This window comes from Notolabrus celidotus, chromosome 19, assembly GCF_009762535.1.
Source record: "Notolabrus celidotus isolate fNotCel1 chromosome 19, fNotCel1.pri, whole genome shotgun sequence".
NCBI classification, from domain to species: Eukaryota; Metazoa; Chordata; class Actinopteri; order Labriformes; family Labridae; genus Notolabrus; species Notolabrus celidotus.
This window is the reverse complement of record NC_048290.1, coordinates 30,797,380-30,817,046: the sequence shown is the minus strand read 5'-3', so window position 1 is coordinate 30,817,046 and position 19,667 is coordinate 30,797,380. Positions and strand designations below refer to the sequence as shown.

At 40.4% G+C, this 19,667-nt stretch overlaps 1 protein-coding gene across 1 annotated transcript in view; it reads right to left on the bottom strand.

Moving 5' to 3' along the window:
• LOC117831612 (ephrin type-A receptor 5) overlaps positions 1–19,667 on the bottom strand; it is an 88,801-nt gene that overhangs the window by 46,164 nt on the left and 22,970 nt on the right. The window contains exon 4 of the mRNA XM_034710379.1: positions 553–708. Within this exon, the coding sequence (XP_034566270.1) occupies positions 553–708 (156 nt within the window). The remainder of the gene's footprint in view (positions 1–552; positions 709–19,667) is intronic.

The window sequence follows — 19,667 nt, the reverse complement described above, 5'->3', positions numbered from 1 at the left end:
TGTTCCATTCTGTCTTCTTCTTCTGTCTAATGTTGGGTGGCAACTGGGTGTCTTGTCTTTGTTTTCTTTGTGCAACAACATCTACCTCTTGTGTTGTTATATTATATTGTGTGTGCACTTTTAAGGAGCTGCTCTCCCTAATCTCATTTGTACTATGTACAATGACAATAAAGGCTTTCAATTCAATTCAATTCAATTCAATTCAATTCAATTCAATTCAATTCAATTCAATTCAATTCAATTCAATTCAATTCAATTCAACTAGTGTTCAGGCACAGTGGCGCCCTCTCCCTTTCCAGTGGTTGGGGGATGTAATAACAGGTTAAAATATATTGATTTTTTGAACATTTGTTATATTTATATTAAGAAAAATTATATCACGATTATATAATTATTATTATCGAATTATTGCCCAGCCCTAGGTAATCATACAGCAGCATTCAAGGAACAAAAGTTATTCCAAGTTACTTTTACAATCTGATCAAAATCTGTGCATGTATAGGTAAAAGCAAAAATGAAGAGTAAATAAATGGAAAGATGGATTATCCTCACGTGTACAGGCCATGTTGGGAGGGTCAGAGTCGATCTTGTAGTACCCATCCTCACAGCTGCAAGCAGTGGCTCCAGCCTGCCTGGCCACACTGTGGGGTGGACATTTACTGCAGCCCACAGTCTCCAGCAGCGAACGGTAAAACCCTATTTTACAGACTGAAGAGATGATAAGAGTAGAAGTGAGAGAGAGAGAGAGAGAGAGAGAGAGAGAGAGAGAGAGAGAGAGAGAGAGAGAGAGAGAGAGAGAGAGAGAGCAGGACAGTGCTTAGTTCCTTTGAAAAAAGGAGGTCAGTATCAAACAGTAGACTCATGGTTTCAGTTGTTGTGAACATCCTCATCAGAGAAAAAACTTTAGATGCAGAATTTTAATTCAAAGATGCACTGGTGATTTCATCTTTATGTTAATCATTTCAACTTGAACCTTTTTTTTAAACATCTTCTATTTATTTTACAGAGCCTCTGCAACTATACAAAGGAAATGCTTTTTTCTGTCCTTGAGCAGGGCTTCCCCTCCCTTCCCTTTGAGTCAGAATTCCATTCCTTGATTTGTGACCAGCACCTAAATACGATTTTCCTCTTGCTCTGCATAATACTGCACCCAAACACCCCCATATGTGAGACATACTAAACCAAGCATCCACCACTGGAACAGACATAATCCCTCTTCCTCACACAAACACAAGCAGTCAGACGGGTTGATCTATTTGGGGCAGGTAGACACCAGGGTGACACACTCAGAATGTTAACACACAATAATACACCAACAACCTCTGTCACCATGGCTACACCCTCAAGCTATGACCAATAATTGATTTATCACTGCATTATTTTTCGCCTGATGCTGCTGTGCCACACAGAAACACACATTGAAAAGGAAACATGCGTTCCATGGTTTACTGTATCCATAGACACTGAAGTCAACAACAAATGTATGTCCATTTATTGTCAAGGAGAGTAAGAGATACCAGAGAGAGGAGAAAAGACCAAATGAAAGGATTCTTTATCCTTGTTCTCAAAAGCGCTAAGGTGAGGAGTTGTTTTCAAATATTTTCCACAGTGTGGCTGTTGCCCATGCAGGCTGATTAAGAATTAGACTTCAGAGGGGTATGACACACAAATACAAAAAACGAAAATATACAGCTAAATGGGTCAAATGGAAGCAGTATAGCAGTATGGTAAAGGGGAATGATGAGAAGAAAAGGAGAGGAGAGGAAGAAGATAGCCAAGTTTAAATGGGAATTGGGAAGAGACAAGAGGGAGGAAGATGAGACAAAGGAAGAATGGAGGGCAAGATTTATTTGTGTGTGTGTGTGTGTGTGTGTGTGTGTGTGTGTGTGTGTGTGTGTGTGTGCGCTTGTGTGCGCATGTGTGTTTCGGGTGTTAGGCAGCAATGGCTCTGATTCCCCTTGACGGAACCTTGGTCCATTGTCATGGAACATTAAGCCTGAAAAATTCTCCTTCTGCCCTGGATTGCTCTGTGTCTCACCTATACTTCACAAACATCCGTGTGTGTGTGTGTGTGTATGTGTGTGTGTGTGTGTGTGTGTGTGTGTGTGTGTGTGTGTGTGTGTGTGTGTGTGTGTGTAAGACAGAGTGGAGGAACACAACAGTGGGGGCAGGAGGACACATCTGATCTTTTTTCTGCTTCAGCACAGTTGCTCCAAACACATTTATGGTTGCATACAGATTTATTACCATGGTCTGTTGTCTAGCTCTCCTTGACTCCAGCCTCAAACCCCCCATGGCCAAATCAATAAATATTGGGGCGGCAGCCAATTTCACATGTACAGACACAAAGGCAGAACCCGTATTCCAAGCAAAGTAAAGTAAGGAAAAGTGGAGAAAAATCTGAAATAAAAAGTTCTAATTAATAAAACTTCTTTGAGCATGTATGAAATGTAGTTATTGTTTTTCTTATAATTATTGTTTATGGTGCTAGGCTTTGCCAACAGCTGTGTCTATTCTGACAGCATGACAGATAGAAAGCCATTCAGCCAGTGGACGTGAACATTTCTCAGATGTGGCGTCTTATAAATTAATATAATGCTTCTAAAATGTTTGCATGCACACATGCTAAACCAAGAAGTGAAGATATTTCAGCTTTTGGCTTTAACCTGGAGCCTGGTACGCTTTGTCATTTTTAGAGATGGTGTTTAGTCAATAGAGGGAGAGAAGAATGCACCCCTTGTCAACTGTCAACCTTTTCCTCCAGAAAAATGTAACTTCCAGCAATTACAATCTTATGACAATAAGATTTGCAATAGACCAATCATAAGTCTCAAATAAAGTTAGATGTCCACATTCTTGTAATGAATAGTACATCACACTTATAGCTACAACACCACACTGTTCTACTTAATTAAGTTTAAGTATGAAAACATGCTCACTAGCTTTTCTTTTGTTAAGAAATCTTAAAATGATCTCTTCTTCCAGTCATCACTTACTTCATTTGATTCAATAATGTATTTATTATAGCTCTCCTTAATGTCCTTAAGGTGCCGTGCCCACTGCTACCGTTTTTTGCACTGGCAGTGACTGTTTTCTATTCAAACTCATTGATTTTTCTTGCAGTACTCTCAATTGAAAAAAAATCTACTTTTGGAAAACCACCGCGGTCATCAATATCACTTCTTGAACACTGACCAATCAGAATCAAGTAGGGGCGGTGCTTCTGAAATCAACTTTGTCAACAGAATGGTGGAGGTCTATAGGGGAGGAGAAAAGATTGTTTTTTTCGAGGTACAATTTCCAATTTCCATTTTTTTTAATGCTGCTGCTAATGCTCCGACACCAGGCATGGACAGGCCATCTGGTGTACCGGGCAACACACATTTTTGGGCTGTCATAATTTAACCAAAAAAGTATATTGTAACAGCTCTAATGTTTGTTAAATGTGTTGAGTGCAGATGTTGATAATTCCTACAGTGTTGACAGTCAGTGAAGGCATCAGGAAGGCTGTGAGTGGTACAGAGTGCAGCAGGAGGGAGGGGCAGAGGTGTGTGCGTGAGACTTTGTGTGAGCTTGAGGGACGAGAGACAGCGCAGGGGAAGTTGATAGTTCTATTCTTTTTCGTTTTGTTAGTTGGCGTGGTCACGGCCGACAGTGACCAGTTAATAAAGCTCTTTTGTACATGAGTCGGCTCGCCATCATTGCAGCGTCTGGACCATAGACTGTATAAAATATGGACGTAGTATCCGTGACGTCACCCATCTGTTCCTGAGAGCTGTTTTGAAGCAAATCGACGGCGGCAGCCATATTGGAAATGCAGAACTCAACCAGGCAGAGTGTGACGTAGTGTGAGCCTCTTAGCCAATAGCTATGTGTTCCCGACCGGGAGTCACGTCAGTCATGTCCTTATTTGGGCAAAACTTGTAATCTTAATATCTTCTTAACCGTCACGTTAGAAAAAAATTCAGCCCCCGTACAGTGTGTGCCATTTGAGAGATTAGCTTTGTAGGGCCAAGCCGTTTTTTGAACCAGGCTGTAAACATGTTTATTAATGCTGCAAAGATCATCTTTGTCCCATTCATGTCTATGTGGTTTCCGGTGTTTCTGCAGTCAGCCTCAAGCAGATTTTCGATGTATTGCAGTTTATAACACTTCTGCATGGGCTTCATCGTTTGAGACCGGAGGTTGCCGCTTGGTCTGGACGGACGTCATGATATTATAAATCATTTTCATCAACCGTGACGACCCATTGGTTGATTTAAGAAAAAACAATGAAATCTCTCAGCCTTCCTCGGCCTTTCCCTGATGTGATGTTTACACATGTTCTTTTTCTTTCATTGGGAGTTTACTAAATAGCTCATATTTTAATTCTTGAAGAGACAGTATCAGATGAATCTAGCATATCTGACCTCACCTCTGCCCTCTGTCTCCCTCAGAGCACCAGGGTCCATGCAGCCTTTTGTCTCAGCATATGTAAGTACAAAATAAGCTGTTATCTCTCTGTTCACCAAAACATTATTTTAACTATACCTTAACTGATCCCTGCTCTCTTTCTTTCCTTTGTCTGCCAGTCTCTGCATCACTCTATCTTTCTCTCTCATTCTCTCTCTGTTTTTGGTACTTTAAGGTGCCACTTTGACAAGGAGCGCTTTATTTTACAGGGATATATGTATGGTCTTACTGTGGTCAAAATTGTGCATTTGTATAAAGAGTTAGGGGCGTGCGATATGACGATCTTAGATCGTGAAGGATTAGAATGTGACGACGATCTGCTAAAGCACAGAGATCGTAGAACCGGCTGTAGTGCACATTCTATCCCTCGTTGTGCCGTGTCTGTGCCTTCAGTCTGTGTGCCCATGCACAGCCGCATCCAAAGTTTTTTTCCTCTCAGCCGAATCACACCATGTGTTAGTCCGCTTCATGTAAGCACTACAGACACACGGATTAACCAATCAGAGCGAGCTGGAGGCAGTGCCTTTTGCTCCAACTATGTGAGAGAAAGCATGGCTGCTAATGAAAGTGAAAGTGAGGAGTTGGTCCCTAAAACAAACTCTACCTCGGTAATATGGAACTGGTTTGGATTTTCCCAAAGCAACAAAACACAAACAACTGCTATTTGCAAAGTTTGAAATGAGAAGGTCCGAAACCTCTGATGGAAACACAACTAACCTTATTTAACCACCTGAAGAGACAGCACCCCAAACAGGATGCAGAGAGTCAAAAGGCGAGGAGAGCGGTGTCATGCCCCCATCCACACAGGCAAAACAAACAACTTTGACACGGGCGTTTGATAAGGGCACTCCGTATGAGGAAACAAGTAAGTCCTGGAAAGATGGAACTGAAGCAGTAACATTAAATCTTGCAAAAGACATGATCCTGTGCACCTTACTTTAATGTTGTGTTTAAGTTGTTTTTCATTTTGAGTTAAGAAAAAAAAAAAGACTATGACCAAAAGAAGCATGTCAATATTTTTGTTTGATGTTAATTGCACTTGGCACAAGTTTTTTAAATTGCTTACCTAAATCAAAACAGTGTTGGAACAGTATCCTCCTGTCTGAAATGATCTTTGATCCTTTTATCCCTTTAAGGCTATGATTTTAAAGAGGTACATTGTTTTGTTTTAGTGTTAAATGACTTTAAAATAGTCTGAATAATCTAAATGAAAGAATCGTGATAAAATCGTGATCGTGGTTTTGCCAAAAAAAAATTGTAAAATGATTTATTTTTCATATCGCACACCCCTATAAAGAGTATATCATTAAACATTGAAAAGACATCTCTAGCAGTGTTTCTTTGACATCCACTTTCACTTCAAGATGGGAATTATGACACTGTGGCCATCTCTCCCAAGATGAAAGTCTCTGTGAGTAGTGAAAGAGCGTATCCATTTTTTGACATGGTTACTCTCTTCCATGTAGGCTGCTGGGCTTTATTTAAATATTTGAAACAACACAATGTGCACATATATCCTCTGGTACGTCGAGTGCCTTCACATATCGTATAAAAAATCATGGTGGGCCGCCATTGGCCAAAAATGCCAGAGCCATTTCTGGGTCCCAGTCTGACACAATTCCTATCAATAGTTTCTACAGTTTCTTGATGAAATGTCATTGAATGAAAGCATGTAAGAATCATTCAGAGCATTTTAAAACAGACCTAATGGTCACGAAATAGGCAGTGAAATGAATTTCATAACCTAGCAACAGTAAACACTGGAGAGAAGCGCTCTCAAATTGAGGTCGCAGGCATTCAGAGCACAAAAAAAACGGTGGCAGTGGACACAGCACCCCAAAATGAGATGGAATTTTATGACAAATAAGGTATCAACTCTTTGGATCCTCGTTATTTGTTTAATTGTGTTAAAGGGATTCATAAAACTGGTGCATATATTTCTAAATCCACAACTTATACAGACATTTGTGTACCTGCTGTGGTTACTGCTGGCTGACTGAAACAGCTCATTTCTTAGCACAAAAAAAAAACTTGAATACATTTTGGAGTAACTTAATCCGAGTGTCTGTGTGTGTGTGTGTGTGTGTGTGTGTGTGTGTGTGTGTGTGTGTGGGGGGGGGGGGGGTTGGAATGTGTGTGTCAGTGTGTTGCCCTTGGGCAAGCTGTCTTTCTGATGCCACGCAGCTCTTAATGCACAGCACAAAGGGTAATAGGTAATTAATATGCAATACACACTAATATGCCTGTATGCAGTAATGTGTTAGAGGTTAATACGTAATTAATATGCATCGCTCAGTGGAATCCCAGGCAATTAAGGATATAGTGGTGTCCGTTGATACCTCTTAATGAGCATCATCTTTAATTGGAAACATTTCTTTGTAAACAGGTTGATTTATATCAGTAACTGCCATGCAGTGAAATTAGAGGCAGTTAGGCAAAGGCATACTAGAAGAGGGGGGTTCAAGTTGTCCCATGCATGGTAGGGGACACATTTGATATTGGAACACAATATCAAGATGAAACTAATCACAGGGTAAACACTCTCTCTAAATTGTTTTTTGAGTTTTTTTTTTTTTATTTTTTTTTTTTTTTTTTTTTTTTTTTCTTTTCTCCTCTTGTCTGCATATATATTTCTGGTTTGTGTCATGTTTGTCACAAACTGTCAAATATTCATGCAATTTATTCTTGCAGCAAAAGAAAAGAAAGAAAAGCTTTTTCTTCTGTGCTTGTGACTGTGTGCATGCAACCATCACCATCCCTCTTAGAACTCTGGCCTATCTTTTATTGGCAGCTAATATCATGTTCTGTAAAAGAGGGCGTGAACACCTAGGTGGACCAAAAATAAATAAAAATAATAAAAATAAGAGAAAGTGAAAGAAAGATTACATAAGGATATACAAAGGGACAGGGAGAGAGAAGGAGAGAGAGACCTAACACACTTAGATGGAGAGGGACCATCTCACCATGATGCCAAAAAAAAACTCTGTGTGGTGATCCTAATGATTAAGCCACCCTTAGTGTCCACAATCATTACTGAAGCTTGGGTCGCAGAGGGTTGCCACCGTGCTGTGTTCTATTTGTGTAACAAGACCACCACTGGTGCAGATGAAACCACCTGGGTCAGACCAGCCGAGCGGTACGGCTCAGCACCCGGGCCGCGAGAGCAGTCAGACCGAAGGACCCAACCCGCCGCGGGAGACCCAGGCCAGGGGACAAGCCAAGGACCCAGACCGGAAGCAAGCAGGTACCGCCGGAGCACCCAGGGCGACCGCCAGGTCACCCAGTAGGAGGAAAGGGGGGCGAGGGGAGAGAGATCCCGCAGCCCCCCCAAGGGACACCCCCACAACACCACCCCCACAGCCCCCCAAGACGGAGCCAAAGGAGCCACCAGGGCCGAGGGGGCCCGGCACCAGTATGTTGAGTTTCTGTTAAATGCCCTAGTTGAAGTGATGATTCTCCACTGACTAAGAAACAACACTTCAAAATAAGAGAGAAATGGGCAAAATTAGGGATGGGTACTGAATTTGGTACTTTTATAGGTCCCCACCGAATTGGAGCCTGCAGCTGACGGGCGCGCGCACTTACCGCGAGGCAGAACTGCAGGAGGATTAAGTTGAGACGCTCCGACTACCTGCCCTGTTTATAACCGTCCCTGTGTGTGTGAATGCCCAACAAGTAAGTTGTGTGTCCTGTTATTATCAAGAGACGGAGAACTGACTTGTTCCCGTCCGAGAGACGGAGAACTGACTTGTTCCCATCCGCAGGCGTTCATGTGTTCACTGATAAACTCCCGAAAGAGCAATTAGACGCCATGAGCACGTGTCAGCTAATATATCCAATCACCTATATAATCCTGTTTCTGTTCATTTCATGTTAAATGAAATAAATAAGTTACATTAAAAAAAAATGAGATTTTACTATCAAAATAATTAACATTTATTACCACATAAACACACAAAAGTAACAAAAATTGGTACCGTTGAGCACCGGTACCGATTCCCAGGTACCGGGTATCGGTACCGTGTTGGTTCAAATGTGAAAGGTACCCATCCCTAGGCAAAATGCTACATGACACATGAAATCTACATTTCCCATCATTCCTGCCACTCTTCTAACTGTGCAGAGACTCAACAAAATGTTTATCTTTAAAAGAAGAAACACAAAAATAGTAAGGCTAAATTTCAATACAATGCATGTGTTGTCACCAGATAGTATTGTGAAGTGACAAACCAAGAAAGGAAAAATAGTAAATATCCCGTTCCTGTATTTGTCCCGCAGTGAGGTACTGGCCAAAGTAATATAAACAGTGTGTGTGTTTGTGTGTGTGTGTGTGTGTGTGTGTGTGTGTGCGTGTGTGTGCATAAGAATGAGAAGTCATACCTTCACCTACTATTGTTGTATTACTGTATTTGTGTGTATTATTCTGTGTGTGTTTGTGTCCATGCATGCTCATATTGGTGTATGCCATTGTGTGAACAAACAAAGCCAGATCATAGTACCATAACAATAAACAATTGAGTCAGTGAGGGCTTCCTGTCTGTTGGATGTCAGAGGGGGTCATTGTTCAGAAGCCGTTTATTCTCACAGTCAGGCCTCCAGAGAATAACAGGAGGTACAAAATGTTGAAACAAGCTTTCCAACATATACAAATGACTGCCCTGTTAAGATTCCCTGTGGTTAAGATTTTACGATAGACTGTATAAATAATGGACATAGTATTCGTGACGTCACCCATCTGTTGAACTCAGTCAAGCTCAGTGTGAGGTAAAGAGGCTGTGTGTGAGCCTCCTAGCCAACAGCTATGTGTTCCCGCCTGTCAGTCAAGTCAGTCGTCCTTTTTGGGCAAAAACTCATAATCTTAAAGGGGACATATCACGCTTTTTTCATCAATATATATTGGTCTAAGAGGTCCCCAAAACATGTCTTTAAAGTTTATGCTCAAAAAAACACTTTGAAATCAGATTTCGGCATGCCTGAAAAGTCCTCTTCTTCAGTCCTCCTCAGAACACTCTGTTTTCTCTCTGACCACGCCCCCTCAGGAAGTGGATGTGCCTCGGCTCTCCAGCACGTTGATCTAATGTTTACATGTTGGCTGAATATACACGGCTGCTCAGAGATCACGTTACTTCAACCCTCTGAATCTGATCCTGATGGAGAGGCGCCTGCAGCAGGACCTTTCTGAAGGATTGGTCATAGATTTAGTGTTTCTTGTTGTTTTATTTATCAGTATGTCGACGTGTGTCTTGGTACACAGCTACGAACATGTAGCTATGTGGCTATGCTAACTAGCGCTAGCACTTATCCATGATAAATAAAAATCATCCACTAGATCTTCAAATCTGCAGACGTGGGGAGTAAAACCGACCTCTGCCAGAAAGTCAGCAGGACCTTTTATGAAGGATTGGTCACAGATTTAGTGTTTCTTGGTGTTTTATTTGTCAGTATGTCGACGTGTGTCTTGGTACACAGCTACAGCTACAGCTACAGCTACAGCTATGAACATGTAGCTATGTGGCTATGCCAATTAGCGCTAGCACTTATCCATGGTAAATAAAAATCATCCACTAGATCTTCAAATCTGCAGACGTGGGGAGTAAAACCGACCTTTGTGTTTATTAAGACAGCCTACAACTAGCATGCCTCCCTCCTAAGCTCCTTGTTAGCACACATGTGTGCAGGTAATGAAAAACAGAGGAGGGGTTGAGTTGTATTTTATACAGTCTATGGGCTGAACAAGCTCCAAGCTCTGACTCCGTGACAGACCGGATATTGTTGTTACGTAACAAAAACACGGAAGTCTGAAACGTCTCGTTTCACACACATTTACAGAAAGGTGGAGAAATCAGAACAGGGGCAGAATGGATTTTTTTCATTCTCGGGGGGTTTGTAGACATGCCAGGGAAACATATTTCAGGTAAAGAACCATTAAAAAGTCAATTTTGCATGATATGTCACCTTTAATATCTTCTGAACCGTCTCATTAGACGTTACATTGCATATAAAATTGTCTCATAGCTTTTAAAAGTGTTTCTGATTTTGTACATTTGTATTCTTAATTTTTTTTTTTATAAAATATAAAAATGTTTTCCATAATGTAAATTTTTATCCAAATTTGTAAAAGTGTTTCATGCTTCGTAAATGTGTATTGCACTTCCCAGCCACCATACATTCACTTGGGAAAAACAACACTCCCAATTGTGGCATAACATAAAATTGGTCGAGAGATTTTAGGTCAAAACTGGTTGGGAATCAAACAACACGTCTTTGATGTATTTCAAAACATATACTTAGAACATTGATGTTCACATATTTTCTGTTGCATAAGCACTCACTATAAGTGAAAATTGAATATAGGCCTTTTAAATATAAAATGGCAAATGTAATAACTTGATAACTAACAGCTTTAATTATAGTGTTTATCATGAAGCATCTAAGACACTTAACATCTGCCACAGTCTGCACACCTCCTCCCCTCTGTCAGTAATTTTCCACTCTCCTTGCCTCTGCTCCACTCTGCTGGCCAGCCACGCCCCCTCATCAGGCAACCCGGTTCACCTGCACACTCACCTGCTCCTCATCTGCAATCAAGCCGGTTTATAAGCAGCAGCCACTCTCCACTCCTTGCCAGATTGTTCTTTGACCTCATGCAAGACTTTGCAGCGTTCTTCTCCGGACTGATCTCCCGTTGCCGACCCTGCCTACCCGTGACCATCCCTCCTCACCGCTTCCCAGGAAAACAGCTACGCCTTCTGTCCCTGACTACGAGTTCTGCCGTCGTTCTGCCGTCGCCCTTCCGGGGTTCTGCCTGTCCGTCCTCGTGGCCGTTTGGTGTCCTGTCCTCCTGTGGAGTACGAGTGAGTCTGTTCTTCAACTCTCTCCAGGATCTGTCTGTCACCGGTGCTGGATTCGTCAGGCTGTCATCGAGCCCAGAGAGACTCGATTCCCTACCTGTGTTCGAGTTAGAGAGTCTATTCACCTGTTGCCCGTGTCTATTGATGAACTGTTCAATAAAGGTCATTACCAACTGATCTCTTGGCTTCCGGTACTGCTTGTGGGTCCTAACTCAACCCGTTACAACATCTGACCAGATAAAATGTGAATTGTCTTTTTAACTCCCAGTAACCAGTGCTTAAGCCAATGCTTGTTAGGACTCATAAAATAACCATGCTTTCATGGAAAGAAGCTTGCTTTGCTGGATGAAGCATTTTATTAATATTTCACCAACTGAAGAAGTGTGAGTGTGTTCTGGACAAAACCCCTGGAAAAGGATGTAAAGCAGAAGTGCTTTGACATCATTGTGAGGACATTTCTATAATGTAAAGGGTATATGCCTTGGCTTTGGTGGTATGGTTATAATAAGGTTTAAGTTAATATGGGGTTACCTAATTATGTTAGTTTTGGCTAGAGATATTGTTTAAGGAAATAGAAGCTTCACACAAGTGTAGATTCATCATATGAATGTGTGTGTATGTTAGTAGGGGGAGGGTAAAAGAGAAGACGCACGTCTGGGGAAGTCAGTTGACCCAACAAGCACTCAAGATACACTTTAGTTGTCATGACAGCATCCCCATGTTGAGATGATGGGGTGATAAAGGGGGTGTAGAGAGAGAAAGAGGTGAGAGCTTAAGAGAGATGCAAGAAGAGAGAACAGAAAGGGGAAAAAATGTATCAAAGAAGAAGGATCCAAAAAGATGAATGGCCTCTTTCTTCAATAAATCCAGCAGATTGCTAAATCAGGAGTTGAGGGAATAAAAAAAGCTTCCTGCAAATTGCAGATTTTGGTACTCTGATTCCCCATGCTGTTCTGCCTTTTAGGCAACTCAGGGGTGACAGAAATTCTATATTCACAAATTTAGCTGAATACTTCTCAACTGAAATATATTAAAAAGACAGTGAATTAGCTGAAGGGTAAATGTCTGATTTATGGTGTCTTCTACTGAAAATGTGATACAACTTTTTAGATAATACTACTCTTAGCATAAACAGGCATCAATAGTTGGCAGTGTCATGATGAGAATATATTCAATCAATCTTAGTTTGTATAGCGCCAAATCACAACAAACGTTATCTTAAGACCTAGCAGGTCTAGACCAGACTTGTACTCTAGTCCCCTCTTACTGACAGGACTCCTTAATCCACCATGAGCATTGCACCTCGCAGCATTAGGCTAGTTACAGCGGTGAGGACAAACTTCCTTTTAACAGGCAGAAACCTCGAGCAGAACCAGACTCATGTTAGACAGCCATCTGCCTCGACCGAGTTAGGGTTGGAAAGAGGGATAGAGGAGAATAAGAGAGATATTATAAAGTAAAAGAAAGAATGTAGCTCTAACTTTTTAGAAAAATCTGTTAAAATGATTTATTAAATGTTACTGTAACCCATGTTTTACTTGGGTTTGACTGAAAATAATCCTTGTTAAATAAGTCAATTAACAACTACATTGTTTCACAAAAACAAATCAAAGCATGGTGGTGTCAGAGCTTACATTCTGATCAGCACATAAGGCCTATCAAATCTGAAATGCAGATGTTCTATTTTCTCATCATGAGTGTATTCCTGCATTATGCAAGGGACTGTAGTACCCTTGTCACCACAGCATCAACCACACTGCAAATGTGACTAGCTTGTTCACCATTCAGTAATCCCCTGAGGGAGAAGACAGAAAGCTTCCTTGCATCAGTGAGACAGTTTCTGATGGAAGCATCGCCACCATGATCAGATCGAGTTTGACATATGCTGCAGTGACGTCTGACAGACACGCAAACATAGAGGAACATCTTGGGAGCCCTGGCATAGAAACAAAGTTGTCAAGGGAAATTCAGCTCTACCTATGACACACTTAAAGGCGTTTGCTGAAGGAAAAATGGTCATGAGTTTATGCAGTTAGCAGGGCTTTAACATTCTGATTGATTTCTGTTGCAGTTTTTCACATTGTGAGTTGTATTTCTGAACTGCTGTCATCCCTTTTATTTTTTTCTGCCGCCCCCTGCCCTTCCCACACCTCCAATGCCCACTTTACTGCCAGTCTTTTACACATCCACCTTTGGAGTTCATTTAAATGAATGCAGCGTGGCCTTCCTATCCAACATCACAAAGCTGTCAATGCAAGGATCCATTCAGCTTTTATTCATTCTTTCCAATGTGGTACTCAGCTCTAGTACACTCATTTCAACATTCATGACAGGACTTGTTCTACCATTTGGTAACCTAATTTAGTAATAGTCCATTCTTCAATCCTAAATCCAGTCCTTATTTCAATATTTCAAAATATTGCTCTTTCCCAGTCATGATGTGCAATTTTCTCCAGTGATCCATTCAGCTTTTATTCAATCTTACCAATGTGGTACTCAGCTCTAGTACACTCATTTCAACATTCAGACAGCACTTGTTCTACTATTTGATAACCTAATTTAGTAATAGTCCATTATTCAATCCTAAATCCAGTCCTTATTCCAATATTCCAAAGTATTGCTCTTTCACAGTCACGATGTGCAATTTTCTACTTAGCTTATATTTCATTTTAACATATTTCATGCAACTTTTATTGCAGCGTATTGACTTTTAAATCTATCATATCAATTTTTTATGTAGCCCATATTTGATTTACAGCAACATTACCTCATTCCCAGAGTAAGCCATTCAAACAATCCCTTTTGCCACTTTCTCCTTCCTTAACTGTTAAAAGTCCTTTCAGTAAGATATTAACCTAAGATGCATTGGTAACACTTTACAATAAGGGTCCCTTAATTAGCATTAGTAAATGCATTATTAAGCATTAATTAACAGTTTAATAAGAGTTTAATATATATAATGTATTACCTAACATTAACTTATGCATTAGTTAATGCATTAATAAGCAGTTAATTAATGTCCACTGCTCAGAGTTAATTGATACATTATTAAGCATTAATAAAAGTTACAAAACTTAATTAGTTAACCATTAGTGAATGCTTTCTGGACCCTTATTGTAAAGTGTAACACATGCATCACTTAGGTAACACATTATAAATGCTAAACTGCCTCATAAGCATAAGCATAAGCATGTGCATCAATTTTAAGTGTCCTCTGGAAACACTTCTGTTGTGTTGCTGTCTATTTGCAGCGCGTTTTTCTAATGTATTGTGTTGTTGTCTTTGCATCGCGTTTTCTAAATGCTGCGCATGTGTTGTCAAATTGATGAAGATGTTTTCTTAATTTGCTTGTGTTTTGTCTTTTTGCATGTGTTTTCTTAAGTTGCAGTGCTGTGAGCTCTCAGGGCCACCATACTTGTTGTTATCTGTGATTATCTGTTTTATTCTAAATAAAATGTGTTGAGTTCTTTATATGTGTTGCTTCAACTACATTTCAACTAATTTTGCTTCAGAGTATGTGTTACCTAAGAGATACATGTGTTACACTTTACAATAAGGGTCCAAAAAGCATTCACTAATGCTTAATTATGGTTAAGTAATGCTTATGAGGCAGTTTAGCATTTATAATGTGTTACTCAAGTGATGCATGTGTTACACTTTACAATAAGGGTCCAGAAAGCATTCACTAATGGTTAACTAATTAAGTTTTGTAACTTTTATTAATGCTTTATAATGTATTAATTAACTCTGAGCAGTGGACATTAATTAACTGCTTATTAATGCATTAGCTAATGTGTTAGTTAATGTTAGGTAATACATTATAACGATTATTAAACTATTATTAAACTGTTAATTAATGCTTAATAATGCATTAACTAACGCTAATTAAGGGACCCTTATTGTAAAGTGTTACCGATGCATTTTTGAGGCAAAAACGATCTACAATACCCCAATGCTTCTGATTTTTTTTCTCTTCATCCATCTGCCCACTTCCATCCTTAGTTATCTTTCATCTGTTGCTATCACCACCAAAACAACACCCATCAATGTCTCTGTCTCTGCCCTCACACCCCCGTGGTGAGAAATCCTCTAATCTATCTTTGTCCCCTTGATTTGCTACATCACCTCTCTGTAATCCCCACATCCTTCCATACATCTATTCAGTGGCGTGCTCCCTGTCCTCGCTTATTCTGTTCCTTTCCGTGCCGAGCCAACGGTGCTGCAGGCTATTACCAATTATCCCTGCTGAAGTAGTGTCTGCATGTATACATCTCACACAACATACAATATCTCTAGATGTCATCTGACACAACATTATCTTTGATATACAGCACTGTCAGAGCTCTAAGCAAACAGCAACAACACAAATCCAGCAATACATTCCTGTGAAACAAAGATACGTACCAAACTGTCAGTTCTGTAAACCCACTTTTTCCTGCTCTCAGCTCCACTACCCCTTTGATTGTAAAGACAACACAATGGATTACAAACCACAAAGACAATTCAGACATTGCTACATTTTCTAAAATTGAAAGATAATCATTCACTCATATTTTGTTGTAAAATAAATAATTGTTCTCTCACAATGAAGTCCCTCCTGATTGAACATTACCTCCTCACAAACCTGCAAACTACTAATTCACAATCTACAATAAAACCAATATGCTAACCAACATTTATTTTGAAGCCCTTTTCAGCCTTTTTTAGAAGTGCATTAACAATGTGGCATGTCTTTCTCAATGGCTGACATTGAATGCAGATTATCATATCCCCATTAGCAGATGTTTGGAATTTGCCTATCTAAAAAGCCAAAAGTCAAAAGTCTCTTTTGAAACTGAATACATAACTGCTCACAGTATGGAGCCCAGAATGTAACATCTTCAGCTAAGTGACTGAAATGTGCATAGAAAATAATTTTCTGAAGCTGCTAACTAGACTGAAGGAGAGGAAACCCTGTCATGTTTTTTTCTGTAGACAATTTCAAAAAGCTCAGTTTAATCTCATATCCATATAAAACGAAGAAAGAAAATCAGCTTTGAGCTTCAAAAATGGCTGGGAATGTGTTTACTCTGACAGCTTACACTTGTTTTTTTTACCCACTTAATCTGTCTGTCTTCACTGATTGACTATGATTAAAAGAAAATAAAATCCTGTAAACACTGGGGATGTTTTTATTCTATAACTTTTAACCAATGACAAACATTTGCATATCAAACCAATTAATCTCCTTGGGAAGCAAAACACACTGAAACTCATTAAAATGAAAATCAGTTCAACCTTCTTTAACCCTAAAACTTTGTTCTGTTGCAACCAGACAGTTAAAAGATGTCCAAAGGCACGATGTCTTGTAACACACAGGGAAATATTGTATCACTATATCCAAATCACATCCTTGAACCATTCTGTGTAGTGGTAGAGGACTTATTTTACAATGGCATTTAAAAATATATTAAATTGTTTCTGTATATAAAAAATCTCTAGCCTTTAAATTTCAATTAGATTATTATGTAGTCAATGAAAATATTAAATTAAGGTTTTTTTACTGTAAATAATATGTTATTTAGCATTATGCCCGGCATCCATATATACATGTAAATATATATATATATATATATATATATATATATATATTTTAAGTTATATTTTTGGCCTTTTTGCCTTTATTTTGTAGCTGAAGAGAGACAGGAAATGTGGGGAGTAGAGAGAGGGGAAGACATGCAGGAAATGGTCGACCGGCCCGGAATCTAACTGGCGACCCCTGCGACAAGGACTGTAGCCTCTGTATGTGGGGCGCTTAGACTGCTAGGCCACCAGCGCCCCTGGCATCCATATTTTGTAATCAATTCTTAACACTGCCCTCACCAATGGCCGGAAGTAGCCTGTGACCAAAACACTGCATTTGCAGTGAATAGTGTGCAGAGACCAAGCGGCAACCTCTGGTCTTAAAATATGAAGCCCAAGCTGAAGTACTGAAAACTGCAGTTCATCTAGTGTCGGCTTGGGGCTGGCTGCAGAAACTCCAGAGACCACATACACACCCATTCAAAAAAGACAAACTCTGCAGCATTAATAAACATGGTTACAGCCTGGTTCTAAAAATGGTTTAGGTCTGAGTAGCTCATCTCTACCGGCACACACTGTACGGGGGGAGGGGGGGTGAACTTTACTATAACTCTGTATTTTCACAGATATTAAACTTACAAGTTTTGCCCAAAAAGGACGTGGCTGACTTGATTGACAGACGAGCACGTTATAGCTGTTAGCGAAAAGGCTAAAAGCCGGCCTCTTTCTTTACACTAGCTCGGACGATGTTTTCGTGTTCAGCATTTCCAATATGGCCATCAATAATACCCATCTGTTTTTGAGTGCTGATGACTGGCTTCAAATCAGTGCTCAAAAACAGATGGGTGAAGTCATGGATACTCCGTCCATTTTCATACAGTCTGTGATAGAGACACTTTAGCAAGCTGTGCAGCAAAGCTCTGTAGGGTTATTTTAACGCAACATAAACTATAACAATATAAACACTATTGTCTTGCCAAATTGTAACTATTTCTACAGAAAACTAACTATTACCATTACTATGACAACAACTAATGTGCACAATTAAAACTTAGATAGAGGTACACATACACTATATTACCAAAAGTATTCGCTCACCTGCCTTGACTCACATATGAACTTAAGTGCCATCCCATTCCTAACCCATAGGGTTCAATATGATGTCGGTCCACCTTTTGCAGCTATTACAGCTTCAACTCTTCTGGGAAGGCTGTCCACAAGGTTGAGGAGTGTGTTTATAGGAATTTTTGACCATTCTTCCAAAAGCGCATTGGTGAGGTCACACACTGATGTTGGTCGAGAAGGCCTGGCTCTCAGTCTCCGCTCTAATTCATCCCAAAGGTGTTCTATCGGGTTCAGGTCAGGACTCTGTGCAGGCCAGTCAAGTTCATCCACACCAGACTCTGTCATCCATGTCTTTATGGACCTTGCTGTGTGCACTGGTGCACAGTCATGTTGGAAGAGGAAGGGGCCCGCTCCCAACTGTTCCCACAAGGTTGGGAGCATGGAATTGTCCAAGATGGCTTGGTATCCTGAGGCTTTCAAAGTTCCTTTCACTGGAACTAAGGGGCCAAGCCCAGCTCCTGAAAAACAACCCCACACCATAATTCCTCCTCCACCAAATTTCACACTTGGCACAATGCAGTCCGAAATGTACCGTTCTCCTGGCAACCTCCAAACCCAGACTCGTCCATCAGATTGCTAGATGGAAAAGCGTGATTCATCACTCCAGAGAACGCGTCTCCACTGCTCTATGGTCCAGTGGCGGCGTGCTTTACACCACTGCATCTGATGCTTTGCATTGCGCTTGGTGATGTATGGCTTGGATGCAGCTGCTCGGCCATGGAAACCCATTCCATGAAGCTCTCTGCGTACTGTACTTGGGCTAATCTGAAGGCCACATGAAGTTTGGAGCTCTGTAGCAATTGACTGTGCAGAAAGTCGGCGACCTCTTTGCACTATGAGCCTCAGCGTCCGCTGACCCCTCTCCGTCAGTTTACATGGCCTACCACTTTGTGGCTGAGTTGCTGTTGTTCCCAAACTCTTCCATTTTCTTATAATAAAGCTGACAGTTGACTGTGGAATATTTAGGAGCGAGGAAATTTCACGACTGGATTTGTTGCACAGGTGGCATCCTATGACAGTTCCATGCTGGAATTCACTGAGCTCCTGAGAGCGGCCCATTCTTTCACAAGTGTTTGTAAAAACAGTCTGCATGCCTAGGTGCTTCATTTTATACACCTGTGGCCAGGCCAAGTGATTAGGACACCTGATTCTGATCATTTGGATGGGTGAGCGAATACTTTTGGTAATATAGTGTATCTTAATTACGCTTTAACATCCACAACACCAAATTTAAGATGAAAAAATCTTCTTATTAGTCAAATATGAATAAAAAGCTACTTTTTGTAATATTTGGTGAAACTACAGTACATACAGTACAATTCTTAGTACTCTGTGTCATTTCACAGTTCACATACACTATATTCATTATTGCAGATATACAGTATGCCCCGTTAAACACTGTTTCCATACAGTGGTGCTCTCATGTTCTGTGCATAACACCTCCCTTGCTGAATGCAATGCAGTTTGTCCTTTTTAATAATCTGGACTGCGATGTGCAATCCATTGTACACAACACTGGTGTGCAGTACACAGCACGGCATGTGTAATGTATAACTGCTGCAAACCAGAATTACTTTTTAAGCCCTGTCAACCACAGACCTGACACAATCTGTGTAACTATAGTCTGTGGCGCTATGACTCCAGGCAGGCTAGTGGCATTCTGACAGCTTTTTCCTA